A 19,611-nucleotide genomic window follows, 5' to 3' on the forward strand; every position below is an offset into this window, starting at 1 on the left:
TTTTTTAAAAAGGGGCTGGGGCTGGGGGCTGTGGGGTGAAGCACCCCCTGGGTTCAGACCCCAGTTAGCAGAAGAATAAAAATAGAAATCACATGAAATAGGATGGAACTCGCTGTCCCCCCGCTGTGTCCCCCATCTCATCCCATTGAGGTAAGAAGCCTTGGACGCTCGCTCGGGCTCCTGTGGCTTCATCACAGTCATTAGGGGAAGTGTCAAGCAGGGCGCAAAAGCGTCCCTGGTGCATTTCAGTGATGGAGTGCCCTGAAGGTGCATTAGCCTCCATGGAGCCCAGGATCAGGCCTGTGGATGTGGATTAGAAAATAAAAAAACAACTCTATTTGGTCCCAGGGATTGACCCCAGGGGCACTTAACCCCTGAGCCCCGTCCCCAGCCCCTTTTTCTATTTTATTGAGAGACAGGGCCTCGCTGAGTGGCTCAGGGCCTTGCTAAGTGGCTGAGGCTGGCCTCCACCTTGCGATCCTCCTGCCTCGGCCTCCCGAGCTGCTGGGATCAAGCAGAGAGGGGACTGGTTTCCTCTCCTTCCCCATTCTCTTGTCAAGAGAATCCCAGAGCCCCCACCCCACGCATGCTAATCCCAATGAACCCCATTGGAGTCGGGGGACAGAGAGGAACTGGAGGGAACAAACACCCTTCTCGGTGGCCATTAGCAATTGCTGAGAATTGCCCTTCGCTGTGCATTTCCTGTCCAAGTGGGTGAAGGTTCTGTTCCAAAATAATAATAATAATAATAAAAATAGCTCAGGCCTCGCCTGTGAGTGACTTTGGGGACAGATGACACACAGAAGCCTATTCTCCTATGCAACTTGGCAGAAAGAACCGGCGCAGAGCAGGAAAGGCCCCTGTGCCTCTCCTTTGTCTTTGGGGGAAACGCAGCAGCGGACTTTGGAGGCTACAGGTCCCCAGGGGCACGAGGATCTTTGTGCAAACTTTGGCACCGTGGCCCTGGGCCCTTTGACGCAGCCTCTAGCTCACAGGAAGGCATGCACGACCCGGGGGACCGCGGGGGACCGCACACACCCCCCCAGAAAGCCCTTTACCTTGAAAGTCGTTGCAGATTCGGGATTGGCCAGAACCAGGGGTGAGATGAGGACCATCCCACAGAAGTGGCCCGGCCTCTCCGCCGCTGTGAGGATCACAATGGCACCTCCCTGAAAAAAGCCAAAGGGGCAGAGAGACAGGGTCTCGCTGAGTGGCTCAGGGGCTCAGTGGTTGAGGCTGGCCTCCACCTTGCGATCCTCCTGCCTCGGCCTCCAGGAGCTGCTGCTGGGAGGGAGGACAGGGGTGGTGAGCCTGTCATCAGGGGCGGGGTCTGCTTACCATGGAGTGGCCCAGGAGGAAGACAGGGAGGCTGGGGTAGTCCTTCCGCATGACGTCCACGTGCTGTAGCACGTCCCTGACGAAAACGTGGAAGTCAGACACCACCATCCTCTCCCCTTCGCTCTGCCCGTGGCCGACTGCAGAAGGAGCCAGAGGGAAAAGTGAGCCCGCTGAGTCCTTGAACCCATCCACGCAGCATCTCATTGAACCCTTTCCAATTTTTTTCAATATATCATCTCATTTAACAGACCCCCCCCCCAGGATTAAACCCAAGATTCTCTGCTACTTATTTTTTCTTTTTTTTTTTCTAAATTGAGACACGGTCTCACCAAGTTCCTGAGGCTGCCTCAGATCCTTTTGGAACTTCGGAATTCTTCTCCCTCTCTGGGCCTTGGACAGATTACGAAACCCAAAGCACAGAGAGGTTAAGCAACTTGCCCAAGATCACACAGCTACCGCGTCACCAGGGCAGCCCCCTGTGCTCAGACCCCAAACACCTCTTTCCCACCAGCCTGTCCCCCAGGAACCCCCAGCCTCCCCTCTGCCCAGCCCACCTGTCTCGCTGCCCGGCCCCCCTGGTCCTCAGGCAAACCTCTCCTCAGCCAAACCTCGGGTTCTCTCTCCTGTGAGGGTTTTATTTCTCCTTTTCAAAACATATTACTAAGTCGGATGCAGTGGTGTGCACCCCTGTCCTCCTGGCAGCTCGGGAGGCTGAGGCAGGAGGATTGCAAGTTGGAGGCCAGCCTCAGCCACTGAGCAAGGCCCTGAGCCACTCAGCGAGACCCTGTCTCTCAATAAAATAGAAAAAGGGGCTGGGGACGGGGCTCAGGGGTGAAGCACCCCTGGATTCAATCCCTGGTGTCTCCCCCCAAAAAGGACATTTTTCTGGTAACTATGATCCTATTTTACTATTGTCTCATCTAAATAAATGAATAATAGTCGCCTAATATCATCGCTTCTGACCCTGACCCTATCCCTCTCTGTGTGCTAAAGTCGCTCCTTTGCTAATCAGCTACATTCATTCATTTCCAATTGCACTTGGTACCCAGGATCGGTTTCTGTCTTTTTGATTTTCAAATGCATTTTCTATTCCAAACAGGCAAATATTTATTGGGCTTAAGAGTCAGAAATAGATGGAAAAGATGCACAGAGAGGAGTTGGGCTCTGCCCACGGCCCCCAACGCCCCCTTTTCCATTGTGGTTGAACATTTTATTAATCATCTTTGGGGGTTCTCCTCCAAGCATTTGTTTTTGCGAAAATAGATGTAATTTGTTTGTTTTTATATGTCATCTCTTTCTCTCCGTCCATCCACCCACCCACCACCCACCACCCACCACCCACCATCCACCACCCACCATCCATCCACCATCCACCATCCACCATCCACAATCCATCCACCATCCACCATCCACCATCCACCATCCACCACCCACCATCCACCACCCACCATCCACCATCCACCATCCACCATCCACCATCCATCCACCATCCACCATCCACCATCCACCATCCATCCACCATCCACCATCCACCATCCACCATCCACCATCCACCATCCACCATCCACCATCCACCATCCACCATCCACCATCCATCCACCATCCACCATCCACCATCCACCACCCACCATCCATCCACCATCCACCATCCACCATCCACCATCCACCATCCACCACCCACCATCCACCCACCATCCACCATCCACCATCCACCATCCACCACCCACCATCCACCATCCACCATCCACCATCCATCCACCATCCACCATCCACCATCCACCATCCACCATCCATCCACCATCCACCATCCACCATCCACCACCCACCATCCATCCACCATCCACCATCCACCATCCACCATCCACCATCCACCATCCACCATCCACCATCCACCATCCACCATCCATCCACCATCCACCATCCACCATCCACCATCCACCATCCATCCACCATCCACCATCCACCATCCACCACCCACCATCCATCCACCATCCACCATCCACCATCCACCATCCACCATCCACCATCCACCACCCACCATCCACCCACCATCCACCATCCACCATCCACCATCCACCATCCACCATCCACCATCCACCATCCATCCACCATCCACCATCCATCCACCATCCACCATCCACCATCCACCATCCACCATCCATCCACCATCCACCATCCACCATCCACCATCCACCATCCACCACCACCATCCACCCACCATCCACCATCCACCATCCACCATCCATCCACCATCCACCATCCACCATCCACCATCCACCATCCACCATCCACCATCCACCATCCACCATCCATCCACCATCCACCATCCACCATCCACCATCCACCATCCACCATCCACCATCCACCATCCACCATCCATCCACCATCCACCATCCACCATCCACCACCCACCATCCACCATCCACCATCCACCATCCATCCACCATCCACCAGCCACCATCCACCATCCACCATCCATCCACCATCCACCATCCACCATCCACCATCCACCATCCACCATCCACCATCCATCCACCATCCACCATCCATCCACCATCCACCATCCACCATCCACCATCCACCATCCACCATCCACCATCCACCATCCATCCACCATCCACCATCCACCATCCACCATCCACCATCCATCCACCATCCACCATCCACCACCCACCATCCACCACCCACCATCCACCATCCATCCACCATCTACCATCCACCATCCATCCACCATCCACCATCCACCATCCACCATCCACCACCCACCATCCACCCACCATCCACCATCCACCATCCACCATCCACCATCCATCCACCACCCACCATCCATCCACCATCCACCATCCACCATCCATCCACCATCCACCATCCACCCATCCACCATCCACCATCCACCATCCACCCACCATCCACCATCCACCATCCACCATCCACCATCCATCCACCATCCACCATCCACCATCCACCATCCATCCACCATCCACCATCCACCATCCACCATCCACCATCCACCATCCATCCACCATCCACCATCCACCATCCACCATCCACCCACCATCCACCATCCACCATCCACCATCCACCATCCATCCACCATCCACCATCCACCATCCACCATCCACCACCCACCATCCACCCACCATCCACCATCCACCATCCACCATCCACCATCCACCATCCATCCACCATCCACCATCCACCCACCATCCACCATCCACCATCCACCATCCACCATCCTCCATCCACCATCCACCCACCATCCACCATCCACCATCCACCATCCACCATCCACCATCCACCATCCACCATCCACCATCCACCATCCATCCACCATCCACCATCCACCACCCACCATCCACCACCCACCATCCACCATCCATCCATCCACCATCCACCATCCATCCACCATCCACCATCCACCATCCACCATCCACCATCCTCCATCCACCATCCACCATCCACCATCCACCATCCACCATCCACCATCCACCACCCACCCACCCTCTTCCCCCTCCTCACCGTCTAGCTCACCCCCCAGCCCCTGGGTGCTGCTGGTTCCCCCTCCGTGGATCCTGCCATCTCTCTGGGCCGTGACAGGCGCCCAGCCCTCTCCCTCCCCCCGTGATGGTGTGTGGGTGAGCCGAGGTTTATTTAAGCAGCGTCTCGTCTCGTCGCTGGAGAAACACTTGGGTTGTTTCCAGCCTCTTGTTGAGTAAACATTTGGCTACACTCAATAACCTGGGAACATCTCACTTCCTATTCGTGACGCTGTGTCTTTGGGGTAAATGCCTAGACACGCGGCTGCCTGGTGGAAATGGTGGAAGTGACTTTCTCTCCATTCCCCAGTCGCCCTCCACGTGGGATGTGCTACCTTAGATCCCCTCCCTGAGGCATGGGAAAGGGTCTGTCTCTTGCACCAGGACATTTGGATTTTTGCCCATATAATAAGGTTGACCAGCTCAGATTTTAAGAGCCATTATTTCCTTTTAGGTGAGCTGAGTGTTCACGTCCTTGGTCATTTTTTTTTTTTTGTCTCCAGGTTTTGCATTTCTTGTTGATATTTCAGAGCTCTTTATATATGACGTGGTCATTTGTCTTTTGACTTTGTTTAGGTTGCATTTAACCACGCACAAGATTTTTACTGATTGATTTGGGCGCCAGGGATTGAACTCAGAGGCTCTTTTCCCCTGAGCCCCATCCCCAGCCCTTTTTCTATTTTATTTAGAGACAGGGTCTTGCTGAGTGGCTCAGGGCTTTGCTTTGGCTGAGGCTGGCCTCCACCTTGCGATCCTCCTGCCTCAGCCTCCAGCCATTGAGATGGACAGGCGCGGGCCACCGCACCTGGCTCTCTAGTTTTCCTATTTCGGGAGAGAAAGGTGCAGCCAGCCTGGGAGGCGGACCTTAGGATTCTGGTGATTTCGACAAAGGCCAGAGGTCGGCGCTTTCTGTCTCAAGAGAGTGCAAGGACCCAGTTGTGCCGCAAACACAGACGCAGGAAGTGGTTTCTGCCCGGGGGGGGGGGGGGGGGGAGGAGGTTCAAACTTCCCTCCAAGCAAGGGGACAGATCTGTCCATTTCTGCCCAGTCTGGGCCTGGTCAGGGTGCAGGGCCCCCACCCCCTTTCCCCGTGCTGTTTTGCTGAAGGGAGACGATGACCAAGCGCTATTGCACATTCAGCTAGGGACATCATAATGTGGCAGAAGAGGCTTGCTTAGGAAGCGCTTGCTGTCTACCTGCAATCTGGGGGAAAGGCAGGAAGCTCGCGCACAGAGGGCTGGGAGGAGACGGAGTTGTGCGCAGAGCCGGCCGGGCACGTAGTAGATGCTCACTAAACTCCCTGTGTAGGGGGTGGGCGTTGCAAGCTGAGGAGGACAGGAGGCCAAAGAGTGGCCTTGGGCACAAGCCATCTTCCAGGATCGGAGGCATCTTGCAGCCTGAGCCCCGAGCCCCCCGCCAGCCTGCCCGCCAAGAGGCCACAGACGGGCCATCTGTCCCTCTCTGTCCCCTGCTGTGGCTTGCTGCTCAATCTTCCGGTGGCTGCCCGTCCAGCCCTGCAGCGGGCAAGTGCGTCTGAAGATGCCAGGCCGGTATTGGACCTGGCGTCTGTTTCCCCACAACCAAAGCCACTTCCTCCTCTGGGGTTGGCCGATGGTTTCCAAAGTTCCCCTCCCCGGGGACCCTGGGGACCTCCCGGTGTCACCTCTGGATCTCCTGGTTCCCCTACACCAAAGGAGGGGGTGGGGGACAGACCACCTCCCCTGGTGGCTACGTAGATATATCTGTGTCCCCTCCTCTGCCCGGGAGCCCGGCTCTCCGTTCTGCAGAGCAGATAAATAAAAGCAGAAATTAATTTCTTTACTAATTGAACAACAGCTTGGGCGACGCATCACGATGCCAGCGCTCAGCATATGGCTAGAGATCCCAAGTCAGATCCTCCCTCTCTCTCTCTCTCTCTCTCTCTCTCTCTCTCACCCAGGGAGGCTCTGAGCCTCCTCTCTCAGGAAGGGTGAGGCTCTGGGCAGGAACTGGGCACCTTCTGTCTGGCATCTCTGGGATCCAGTCGCCTGGGGACAAAGGGGCCTCTGGCTGCTTCTACCCAGGTGACAGCTGTCGGGTGGGGGACATGCTTCACCCCCCCACACACACACATCCCCAGAAACTTGCAGGATGCGGTGGATCAGGGAACCAGAAGTCTGCAGCCAGGATGAGGCTTGAGCCCCTGGCTTTCCAAGTGACCCCAGGGCCTTTGAACATCCAGGAAAAAAAAAAGTGTGATATATATATATTAAAAAAAAAGAAAAAAAAACCCTTGCATATTCTCTGATCCCTATAGAGAGGGGGAAATGTCAAAAGAAGAAGCAACATGACCCAGATTTTGCAGAATACTGAATTCTAAATCCAGACGAGCTTGATTTTTTAAACGATGCTCTCTCTCTCTCTCTCTCTCTCTCTCTCTCTCTCTCTCTCTCTGTCACCGCTATTTGGGTTGGAAAAATAGAGAGACTATGTTTTGACGGATCCACGTGCCCCTGTGCCATCAAACCCGTCCGCAGGGGCAGAATTTCTGGAAAACGGCGGAAAGGACACAGACCTGAAGCAAAGGGGCGAGACGTGGGTTCAGATCCTGACTGCTGCTTGGTGGCTGCGGGGGAACTTGACCAACTAGTCACTACTGGGATTCTCGGTTTCCCTGTCTGTGAAAACTGACATCGGGGATAACTGCATTTACCCAGGAGTCTGCAGAAAAAGCTATCTTCAGAAAGCAAGAGGAAGCCGGGGCGCCGTGGTGCACGCCTGTCATCCCAGCGGCTCGGGAGGCTGAGGCAGGAGGATCGAAAGTTGGAGGCCAGCCTCAGCCACTGAGCAAGACCCTGAGCCACTCAGCGAGACCCTGTCTCTAAATAAAACATAAAAAGGGCTGGGGACAGGGCTCAGGGGTGAAGCACCCCCGGGGTTCCATCCTGGGTACTAGGAAGAAAAAGAAAAGTATTGGAATGGAGCAGGAGACTCAGTAGTGAGGACCAGAGGAGGGAGGAGGCCCGGATTCCCATTTTCCTAAGACTGAGAAACCAGCCACGGGGCAGGACCGACCCCATATCAGAGAGGACGCTCAGCCTTTGGTTTTGGGGACTGGCTGATTTCACTCCAGCTCCATCCATTGACCAGCAAATGCCATCGTTTCATCCTTCTTGCTGGCTGAGTAATATTCCACTGTGTATCTAGATCACAGTTTCTTTATCCGTCCATCTGCTGAGGGGCACGGAGGTTGGTTGCCTGGCTTAGCTTTTGTGAATTGAGCTGCTGTAGCAATCCATGTGGCTGTGTCCCTGTCGTGTGCTGATTTAAGTCCTTTGGGTATAAACTGAGGAGTGGGACGGCCAGGTCCCATGGTGGCTCCATTCCCAGTTTTCTAAGGAATCTCCACCCTGCTCTCCCAGCCGCCCAGCATTCCTGTCTCTCCCGACCCTTCCCTCCTCTGCCACCTCCCATCCACCGAGACGGTTCTTCTCCTTCCTCGTTTTCCCTGCAGAAGAAGGTCTCTGAGTTGGACGCCTGTTATTTTACATCAGGGACTGAGCCCACTTGGGAGTGGAGATACTGTCTTCTAGAAAGTTCTTCTGTCCTTTTTATATTTTTACTTATTTTTTTTGTTACTGGGCATTGAATCCAGGGGCACTTGACCCCTGAGCCCTTTTTCTATTTTATTTAGAGACAGGGTCTCCCTGAGTTGCCTGGGGCCTCGCTAAGTGGCAGAGGCTGGCCTCCACCTTGCGATCCTCCTGCCTCAGCCTCCCGAGCTGCCTGGATTATTACCGGTGTGGGCCACTGCACCCGGCTTCTCTCTTTCTTGTCCTGTGTCTGTCCCTCCTACTCAGGAGCGGGAAGCTCCCGGGACCCCTGTTCAACTCCTGCCCTCTGACGGGCTGGGTGTGGGGCATGTCTGGCGGTGTGGCCTGGGTCTTGGGGAAGGGACAGGCCCCTGGCCAGGGGCCCAGTTCTCTGATCTCGATCCTCCCGGGCTCCAGGGACCACCCACTCAGTCCTCTTTGCACCCGTGTGCACGCCCTCTCCTCCATCTGGAACACCCCCTCACCCCCTGTGCGAAGCCTGCTCAACCCACAGCTCCCCTCGGAAACCCTCCCTTCCTCCTGCCTCTGTGCCCAGAGTCCCCAAATCCAGTGTCACGGCGTGATAGCAAAATGACAGCTCTGTTTGCAGAACTACTGCTCCCTGCTAGGTGGGGACTCCTGGGGATTGAACCCAGGGGCCCTCCACCCCTGAGCCCAGTCCCCAGCCCCTTTTTCTATTTTATTTAGAGACAGGGTCTCCCTGAGCTGTTGAGGGCCTCGCTTTTGCAGAGGCTGGCCTCCACTTTGCGATCCTCCTGCCTCAGCCTCCTGAGCTGCTGGGACCTCAGAGTGAAATTGTATTTGGAGCAGCTTCCTTAATGAGGCCCTTCAGGGGACCCTAATCCAATATGGCTGGTGACTTAAAAGACAGAGGAGGACACAGATGCACGCAGAGGGAAGTCCACTCGGGGACGCTGGAAGAAGATGGCCCCATGTCACCAGGAAGCAAACTAGACATGGAAGTGGCTTCTCATTGGGAAGCCACCACCCCCCATCTGTCCCCTCTTCCCCCCTCCAGCTCTGCCCCCCGCACACAGCCAGGGATCCTGTCCCATCCCAGGGAGACTATGTCCCCCTCCGCTGCACACCTCCCATGGCTCCCACCTTCCCTGGTCAAAGTCGGAGTCCCCACAAAATCCTGCAAGCTCTGCAGGATCTGGCTCCACCCCCGGCTCCACCCCCGGCTCCCCTGGCTCCACCCACAGCGCCACCCTGGCTCCACCCCTGCCCAACCCTGGCTCCACCCCTGGCTCCACCCACAGCTCCACCCCTGGCTCCACCCCCGGCTCCCCTGGCTCCACCCACAGCACCACCCTGGCTCCACCCCTGCCCCACCCTGGCCCCACCCACAGCGCCACCCTGGCTCCACCCCTGCCCCACCCCTGGCTCCACCCTGGCTCCACCCATGACTCCACCCCTGGCTCCCCTGGCCCCACCCACAGCTCCACCCACAGCACCACCCTGGATCCACCCCTGCCCCAACCCTGGCTCCACCCCCGGCTCCACCCCTGGCTCCACCCACAGCACCACCCTGGCTCCACCCACAGCACCACCCTGGCTCCACCCCTGGCTCCACCCACAGCTCCCCTGGCTCCACCCACAGCTCCACCCACAGCACCACCCTGGATCCACCCCTGGCCCACCCTGGCCCCACCCACAGCTCCACCCCTGGCTCCACCCTGGCTCCACCCCTGGCTCCACCCTCAGCTCCACCCTTAGCTCACGGGCCTCTTTTTGCTCAGGAACCAGATTCTATATATATATATATATTTTTTTTTTTTTTTTAAATTTTGCAAATGTAATTTCCTTTACTTGCAACGGTACCCTCTTCTGCCAAGCTCACAAACTCCTATTCTATCTTCAAAACCCTCATAGACATCACCTCTGCCCTGCGGCCTCCCCCTGCCTTCTGCATGCATCCCCAGTCCCACTGTCACTCAGCAGCATGAAGCACGGGTCTCCATGGGTTGAGATCCCTGGGACCTGAGCAAAGCCTGCCTCCCTGGACCCAGATCCTGACTCCTCCGAGTGCCGCATGGGGCTCAGGCGCAGCCGCCTCTCAGAACAGGCCTGATGGATTTCACTGCTTAGGACCTCGCTCAGTTTCAGAGGCTGGCCTCCACATGGTGATCCTCCTGCCTCAGCCTCCCAAGCTGTGCGGATGACAGGTGTGCACCACGGTGCCCAGCAAAAAAGACATTTTTTTTAAAAAAATAATCAACATTTTCACCAGAACTTCTGAAGTACAGCATTTGATGAAAACCCTCAAATAAAAACCATCCCCTGACTGACCAGGACCAAAGCAAAGTTTCAGCAAGCTTCCCTGCCATCAGTTTCCTTGAGATGCAGGTGACATTCATTATAAAAGGAAAAGTGTGTGCCGATGACCTTCTCTATGCCTTTATTTCCAATTCAACTTCATTTCAAATGAAGGGGGTGGAGCTGGGGGTGGAGCTGGGAGTGGAGGAGTGGAGCTGGGGGTGGAGCCAGAGGTGGGGTTGTGGGTGGAGCCAGGGGTGGAGCCTGGATAGAGCCCAGGGTGGAGCCAGGGGGTGGAGCTGTGGGTGGAGCCAGGAGTGGAGCTGGGGGTGGAGCTGGGGGTGGAGCTGGAGGTGGGGCTGTGGGTGGAGCCAGGGGTGGAGCCTGGATAGAGCCAGAAGTGGAGCTGGGGGTAGAGCTGGGGTGGAGCCGTGGGTGGAGCCAGGGTAGAGCAGGGGGGTGGAGCTGTGGGTGGAGCCAGGGGTGGAGCCAGATCCTTTGGAGCTTGCAGGCTTTTGTGGAGACTGCAACTTTGACCAGGGAAGGTGGGAGCCATGGGAGATGTGGGGCAGAGGAGGGACATAGTCTCCCTTGGGTGGAACAGGATCCCTTGGCTACGTGTGTGGGGCAGGGCCAGAGGGGGAAGAGGGGACAGATGGGGGGTGGTGGCTTCCTAGTGAGAAGCCCCTTCCATGTCTGGTTTGCTTCCTGGTGACATGGGGGGGGCAGTTTTGTCTTCTTGGTTGGCTGTGGAGGGGACATCTAAGGGACAAAGAGAACAAAATAGATGGCTTGGGACCATGGGCTGGGAATCAAAAGATTTCATTTTGCCCCTCAATTGCTGGGTGGACTTGAGAAAGACCCCTTGCCCTCTCTGGTCCTACATTTCTTCATCTGTGCATTTAGGGATCTGATGGCCATATCTCCTCCCACCAAGCCTCACAGTGTCGCTGTGTCATGCTGTACTTTCAAAAGCGACTCATCAAAAAAAAAAAAAAAATAGAGCAAGCCAGGAGCGGTGGTGGCACACGCTTTGGAATCGTCATGGCTGGGGGAGGCTGAGGCAGGAGGATGGCAAGTTGGAGGCCAGCCTCGGCCATTTTAACACGAAGCAGCTCAGCGAGACCCTGTCTCTAAAATCAAACCTAAAACGGGCTGGGGACAGGGACTCCGTGGCAGGGCACTCTCCTAGCACGGTGTGAGGCCCTGGGGTTCCCTCCACCACATAAAAACAAATAAATAAAATAAAAGCCTTCTGTCCGTCCATAACAAAAAATTTTAAGGACTAGAGAACAGGAAGTCACCGTGGTACAAATGCATAAAGGCCTGCCACCCACGTCGCCAGCTCGCTTACCCCCCAGCCCCTCTGCGCCCCTGCAGAGAAGGAGCTGCTTAGACCCACATGAGAAAATGTCCCCCTTTAGGGACTCCACCCTGCTGTGCCTCCCACACCCATAAAAGGTGACATCAGAGAGAAACCCACATGCACCGCGTTTCCTCAGTGAATGAGGGAGATTGAGCCCGGGTCCCCAGGGATATCCAAAGCCACAGAGGCTCAAATCCCTGGTAGAAAGTGGCCTCATATTTGCAGAGAGCCTACGCCCAGCCTCTCATGTACCGTGGCTGAGGCTGGCCTCCACCTTTCGATCCTCCTGCCTCAGCCTCCCCAGTCGTCCCTGGGATGACACATGTACGCCACGGCACCCCGCTAACTTCTTATTTTTAAATATTTTAATCCCCAGTCGGTCCAATTCAGAGCCCCCCCCCAGATATGGAGGCTGACCTTATCCGTACGTCGGAAGCCCTAAGCCTCCTTCCCCCTCTGGCTGACTCTCCTCAACCATAAGATGCGACTCCTCAGCTCTCTCTGTGTTAAGTGTGACTTGTGTTTGCACCAACACTTCTGGGCGGGGCTGGTCTCCATTTCACCAAGATGGAAACAGAGGTCCAGAGAGGCCCAGGCTCATCCCAGGGGCACAGGAGGCTGAGGCAGGAGGCTCGCCAGGTGGAGGCCAGCCTCAGCCACTCAGTGAGGCCCTGTCTCTAAAGAAAATAGAAAAAGGGGCTGGGGACGGGGGTCAGGGTGAAGCACCCCTGGGTTCAGTCCCTGGGACCCACCAACAAATCAATTAAATGAATTCATGGAAGTGAAGTGGTTTCTGTGTCATTTCTCGGCTGGTGACTCCCCGAGGAGACGCCCTTGGGGACACGGGTTGTGCCCTTTCCGCCCACACAGCCTCTGGGTCCCCACGGGGCACCCCCCCCACGCACTGCTTAACCTCAGAGAGAAAAGGAGAAGGCGAAACCCCAGTTCAACCCCATTTTACTTCTCCTGAGTCAGGGACAAGGGACAAGCCAAAGTTGAGACCGTGGTCACATGAGCTCGACTCGGAGTCGTTAGTGGAGGGGACAAGGGATATTTAAGGAAAGGGGAAATTTCGATATTTGCTCACAGCTGGGTCACGGGGAAAGATCCTCAGCCGGGTGGGCGCGGTGGAGGGGCCCACGCCTGTCATCCCAGCGGCTCGGGAGGCTGAGGCAGGAGGATCGACAGGTGGAGGCCAGCCTCAGCCACTTAGTGAGGCCCTAAGCCCCTCAGCGAGACCCTGTCTCTAAATAAAATAGAAAAAGGGCTGGGGACGAGGCTCAGGGGTGAAGCAGCCCTGGGTTCATTCCGTGGTTTTAAAAAAAAAAAGGTAAGACTCACTCTGCCACCAAGCCACCTCCGCGGCCTCCCACGGCCCCAGATGGGCCTCCAAGGGTCTTCTCATGACAAGTTCTGAGAGTCGGGCTTTGAATGGAGGGTTGGCAGCACCTCAGTCAGTCACGGGGGGCCCCACATGTTTGCAGTGTGACTCAGAACAGCGGGGACTCGGGTGGCTTTGAAAATATGTGTCACTATTGCTCCGAACCCAAAGTGACGGGTCTAGTTCCCCCGCTGCGGTCCCCAGAGAACGCATCCAAACTTCTGTTGTCCCCAAGGGACCCCTGGACGTCACCTTGACGACTTCCTGGTGGCCAAGCCCTGCCTGGGTGTCATTATTTACTTAATATAGTTCTATACTCTGTCAACTCAGGGTCCCCCCCCCACTTAAGTCAATGTGCTTATCAGAGGTGACTTTCTTTAATCACAACGGCTAATGGGAAACCTGTCACTTCCCCAAGGCGGGGAGAGTAACTGGCAGCGGCTGTCATCTGCCTACCCAACACCCAATGCTCAGATTTTCTTCAGATGGACAACAACAGTCCCCAAGTCACCCGCTGTATCTCCCAGGCTCCCCAGCAGTCAGGTGTGGCCACGTGACCAAATCCACATCACGGGAACAGGGAAGGAGTGGACGGATGGATTTCTCCAGAAAAGGCTTCTGACATCGAAGTGGGGCCTCCTTTCTGAATCTCATAAGGATAAAGTGTAAAAGGTGATGGCTGGAACCCCTGCAGCCATCTTGGGCCAAGAGGGAAATGTGGATGCGGCTGGGGGGGGGGGGGGGGGCTGAAACCCAGTCTGCCCGGTGCCCTGGGCCTCCCCGCAGCGGCCGACGCAGCTTTGGATAATTCAGCCCACAGCCTCTCACCCTCTCTGCAGGGAATGTTCCATCGTTAACTTTGCAAAACCAAGTGCCAATCTCTTTACAGCTTCTGTTGGTTGGTACGGGGAGTTGGCGGGGGGGGGACAGGGGAGTCACCCCCAGTTTTCTTTTCTCTCTCTCTCTCTCTCTCTTGCTCTTTCCAAAGGCCTTTCAAAGTCAGATTCCACAGGAAAACAATGAGAGGAACAGTCGATTTATCACATCAATGACAAATGATTAGAGAGGGCTGGGGAGAGAATGTTATTCTAGAAACGAGGCAGAAAAGACAGGCGCTGCTGCAAGTCGTAAATGTCACCCTTGCAGGAGAAGAGGAGCCAGAAGGTTCCTGGCAGCCGTTTCTAACCGTTTCTGTGGTTATAAATCACCTCTTGGTTCACCCCAGAGGCTGGGATATACAAGGTCAGTTGGACCTCGGCGCTCCACTATGCCGGGGTTGCTCCGGCCATCGACGCCCATCTCCTTGGGCCTGTCCTTACCCCTCACCGGGGTCCCTGTGCCACTCACAAATGCATAATCAATCTCTCAGCCTGGCACATGACAAACAGGAGCCAAGGGGCGGGTGCCGTGGCGCACACCTGTCATCCCAGTGGCTCAGGAGGCCGAGGCAGGAGGATCGAAAGTTGGAAGTCAGCCTCAGAAGCTACTTTTTTTTTTCGGGGGGGGGGTGTCCTGAGGATTGCACCCTGGGGTGCTCCACCCCTGAGCCCCGTCCCCAGCCCCTTTTCATATTTTTATTTAGAGACAGGGTCTCGCTGAGTTGCTCAGCACCTCGCTAAGTGGCTGAGGCTGGCCTCCACCTTGCGATCCTCCTGCCTCAGCCTCCCGAGCTGCTGGGGTGACGGGCGTGCGCTCTCCTCTGCCAAATAAAGCCAGTCCCTCTATCTGACTCGGAAGCGACCTGCAGAACTGAAATTAAATCCAAGCTGTGGAGGCCTTGAGAAAGGGTGTCACCAGAGGGGGACACGGGTCACTTCTTATGTCCCGGCTGGTGGCCATTTGGAAGTGGCCACAGAGGCTTCAGGAGGAAGCCTCGTGGGGCCAGCTGATGGCTCCTTTTTCCAGGGGGGACTTCTGCTGGGCGCCGTTCTGCCCCGCTCTCCCCGGCTGCTCCCCGGCTGGCCCTGACAGTTGGCAGCGCCGCCACCGTCTATTTTTAGTGCTCGGTGGGCTGGCGTGTCCTGGTCACATGCTGTTGGAGCTCCCACTTCAGAGAGGCTCTGGCTCGCAAAACAGACTCTTCCCCGCAGCCACCGCCGGGTTTCAGCAGGAGCCCCGCATGGACAGGTGGCATCTGCAAGGGACGTGGGTACCAGAAGCCAGCACACACCCTACTTCTTCCTTTTTTGGGGGGGGCGGGGTGCTGGGGATGGAACCCAGGGGGTGCTGAACCCACGGAGCCCCGTCCCCAGCCCTTTTTCTATTTTATTTAGAGACAGGGTCTCCGTGAGCTGCTCAGGGCCTCGCTCAGTGGCTGAGGCTGGCCTCCATTTCCATCCTCCTGCCTCAGCCTCCCCAGTGCTGGGATGACAGGCGTGCCCCCCACCACGCCCGGCTATTTCATTCCTTTTTATATTCTTTTTTTTTTTTACAATAAAATAAAGAATTCCGTACCGTTCCTGACGGGCAAAACGTCCAAAAAAAACCCATTTGGAGCTGAACTTTTGCATCGAGGTTCCCAACCCTGACTCGTTCCTTTCTCTGTTCCGCCGTGAAAACCCCCAGGACGATACTCCTCAATCCATGTTTCTTGAAGGAACGATGAACACATTCCTTGAGAAATGAGAGCCCTGGGGGGATTCTGTTCCCATAAGACAGACAAAAGGATCCCCCAAGACATTCTGAAGCTACTCATTTGAATTCCTGAAACAAATAAAATGAGGGACGTGTACAGTAGGGTCACAGAATGGGAGTCGATGACATTATTTGATGGAGGCAGGTTTCAGGTATAAGGAAATAAGAGTTCCAAGAATTTCCCGTGTGTGTCATGGGCAGGTCACTGAGATGTGGCCGGAGGCCGGCAATAGTGATAAGTAGCTGTTAAATGCTGCATCGGTCAGCTCTCCCGGACTGTAACACAACGGATGAGAAAAATCAACTTATAAAGAGGAAAGGTTCATTTGGCCTTGCCGGCCGTGGTTGGGGGCGGATCCTTTTGTTTTGGGACTGTGACCAAGTCCCAAATGTCACCTCCTAGTGGGGAGTAGGTCGTGGAGGAAAGCTACTCACTTCATGGCCAAGGACAAGAGAGAGAGAGAGGAAGAGAAAGAAGTATCCCATAATTTCCTTTGAGGGCATGACCCCAATGACCTAAAATCTCCCATTAGGCTCCGCCCCTTAAAGGAGATAGCCCCTTCTAATAGTGCCAAACTGAGGACCCAGTTTCTAATCCACGGGCCTTGGAAGAACATTCTAGATCCAAACTAGAGCAAATCCATAGAGGGGATTGAACCCAGGGGGACTTGACCAATGACCACATCCTCAGCCCGTTTTTTTTTTTTTTTTTTAATATTTTATTCAGAGACAGGCTGTTGCTGAGTGGCTTAGGAAGCCTCACTAAGTGGCTGAGGCTGGCCTCCACCTTGCCATCCTCCTGCCTGGGCCTCCTGAGGTGCTGGGAGGACAGACGTGTACTTTGCTCTTGACTCCACAATCACTCAGTAAAGGACTGTTTCCCAGCAGCAGCCTCCACCCAGACCCTCTCTTCCGCCTTTGGCAACTTCCCAAAAGAAAAGCCATGTCCTTCCCCACTGAGTGCCCAAGGTCACTCTGCTATAAAATTAAAAAAAAAATTGGTGAGGAAGAAGAGGAGGAGGGTAAAGGGGAAGGGGACAGCGGACAGCAGGGCATGGGACCCACGACGCATTCCATTCCGCTAGACCTGTCTCAAGCTCACGGCCACCCAAGCCCGGAGGTGGCCCTGTGAGCGGAACCCTGGGAGGGCCACTCGCTCTGTGTCTCTCTCATAGTTACGAAGCCAAAAAAAAAAAAAAATTGTCCACACATTTTTTCAAACATTTCCCACAAAAACACCTTCCTTGTGAAACGGGTGGCCATCTGTTTTGGAACCGCGTCCCTCAAGGAACCTGGACTCAAATCTGTCCCCCTGCAGCGCAGCGTCGCTTCCGTCCCCCGAACCTTCTAAATATTCTTTCTCCCTCGGCGTGGGACCCCGGCCCCGGGGAGACCGCACCTCGGGGCGCCCCCGGACACGCCTGGCCGCTGCCGCCTCCCTGCCCCTGAGTTACAGAACAGACCACGCCCACTCACACTCACTCACACTCACACTCACACTCACTCACACTCATGCACACACATTCACACACTCACACTCACATGCACTCACACACTCACACTCACACACAGTCATGCACACACATTCACACACTCACACTCACACACACTCACTCACACTCATGCACACAACCACACATATTCACACACTCACACTCACACACACTCATGCACTCACATTCACACACTCACACTCACACACACTCACTCACACTCATGCACACAATCACACATATTCACACACTCACACTCACACACAGTCATGCACACACATTCACACACTCACACTCACACACACTCACTCACACTCATGCACACAATCACACATATTCACACACTCACACTCACACACACTCATGCACTCACATTCACACACTCACACTCACACACACACTCATGCACACACTCACACATCACACACCACACACTCACGCACACACACCCACACACGCATACTCATACACACACACTCACACACTCATGCACACAATCACACATTCACACACACTCACACGCACTCACACTCATGCACGCACTCACACACACCACACACTCATACACACTCACACTCACACACTCTCACAATGCACTCATGCACACTTACACACTCATGCACACACACCCACACAATCTCACACACTCACACATACACTCACTCTCACACTCACATTCATGCATGCACATACCCTCATACTCATACTCACACACTTACACACACTCACATGCACACACTCACACACTCATTCTCAACACAATCATGCATGCACACACTCACACACTCACACTCATACTCACATGCACTTACACGCACTCACATTCATGCACACACTCATACACTTACACTCATGCATGCACACGCACACTCACTCATACACACACTTACACTCACATGCACTCACGCACTCACACTCTCAGACACACATACAGTCACACACTCATACACAGGCACACTCACACACTCTCACAATGCACTCATGCACACTTACACACTCATGCACACACACACTCATGCACACACACCCACACAATCTCACACACTCACACATACACTCACTCTCACACTCACATTCATGCATGCACACGCACACTCACACTCATACACACACTTACACTCATATGCACTCACGCACTCACACTCTCAGACACACTCACATACACTCACACACTCATACACAGGCACACTCACACACCACATTACTCACATTCACACGCACACACTCACTCATACACATGCACACTCACACATTACTCACACTCACACACACTCATATTACACACACTCAGACTTGCACACATCTCACACACGCTCACACACTCACACAGAGACACACACACACACACATCTCTCTTTAGCACTTTCCCTCAGATATTTGCACACATCAGCTCACTGACGGTGGAGGAGGGCGCCTTTATACTTGGTAAATAAAGGGAACGCTCTGTGGCCTCCGCAAGCGAACTTTTAATTTATTTATTTTTATTTTATTTTTGGTGCCTGAAACTGAACCCACGGAGGCTTCACCCCTGAGCCCCGTCCCCAGCCCTTTTTCTGTTCTATTTAGAGACAGGGTCTCCCTGAGCTGCTTAGGGTCTTGCTAAATGGCTGAGGTCAGCCTCCACCTTGCGATCCTCCTGCCTCAGCCTCCCCAGCCGCTGGAATGACAGGCGTGATCTCCTGCACCCGGCAGCTAGTGTATGTTTATGAGGTTTTTTTTTTTTGGTTTCCTTTTATTCTCTGTGGTGCTGGGGATGGAGCCCGGGGCCTTGCCCTGGCTGAGCAGGTGCCCTGCCACTGAGCTACACCCCCAGCAGCAAATCTATTTTAAAACCTGCCGTGTTGGGCAGACAGGCGGATTCTTCCGGGAAGGGTGATATTTTGGGCCAAAACGGCTGCTGGGCGGAGCTTTCATGACCGTGTTCTGGGATTCAGCCTCTGAGGCTCTCCCCTGGGTAGGACCCGCAGCCCTCCCTCCCGTCGCTCCCGTCACCCCGGCCGGCGGCATGCAT

The 19,611-nt window shown here is 55.0% G+C and overlaps 1 protein-coding gene across 1 annotated transcript in view; it reads right to left on the reverse strand.

Annotated features, from left to right (window-relative positions):
- The window catches only part of Mgll (monoglyceride lipase), a 61,494-nt gene that overhangs the window by 17,696 nt on the left and 24,187 nt on the right, over positions 1 to 19,611 (reverse strand). Inside the window, 2 exon segments of the mRNA XM_078033896.1 lie at positions 1,059 to 1,169; positions 1,339 to 1,475. Of these exon segments, the coding sequence (XP_077890022.1) occupies positions 1,059 to 1,169; positions 1,339 to 1,475 (248 nt within the window).

The sequence above is a fragment of the Ictidomys tridecemlineatus genome, chromosome 16, assembly GCF_052094955.1.
Source record: "Ictidomys tridecemlineatus isolate mIctTri1 chromosome 16, mIctTri1.hap1, whole genome shotgun sequence".
NCBI classification, from domain to species: Eukaryota; Metazoa; Chordata; class Mammalia; order Rodentia; family Sciuridae; genus Ictidomys; species Ictidomys tridecemlineatus.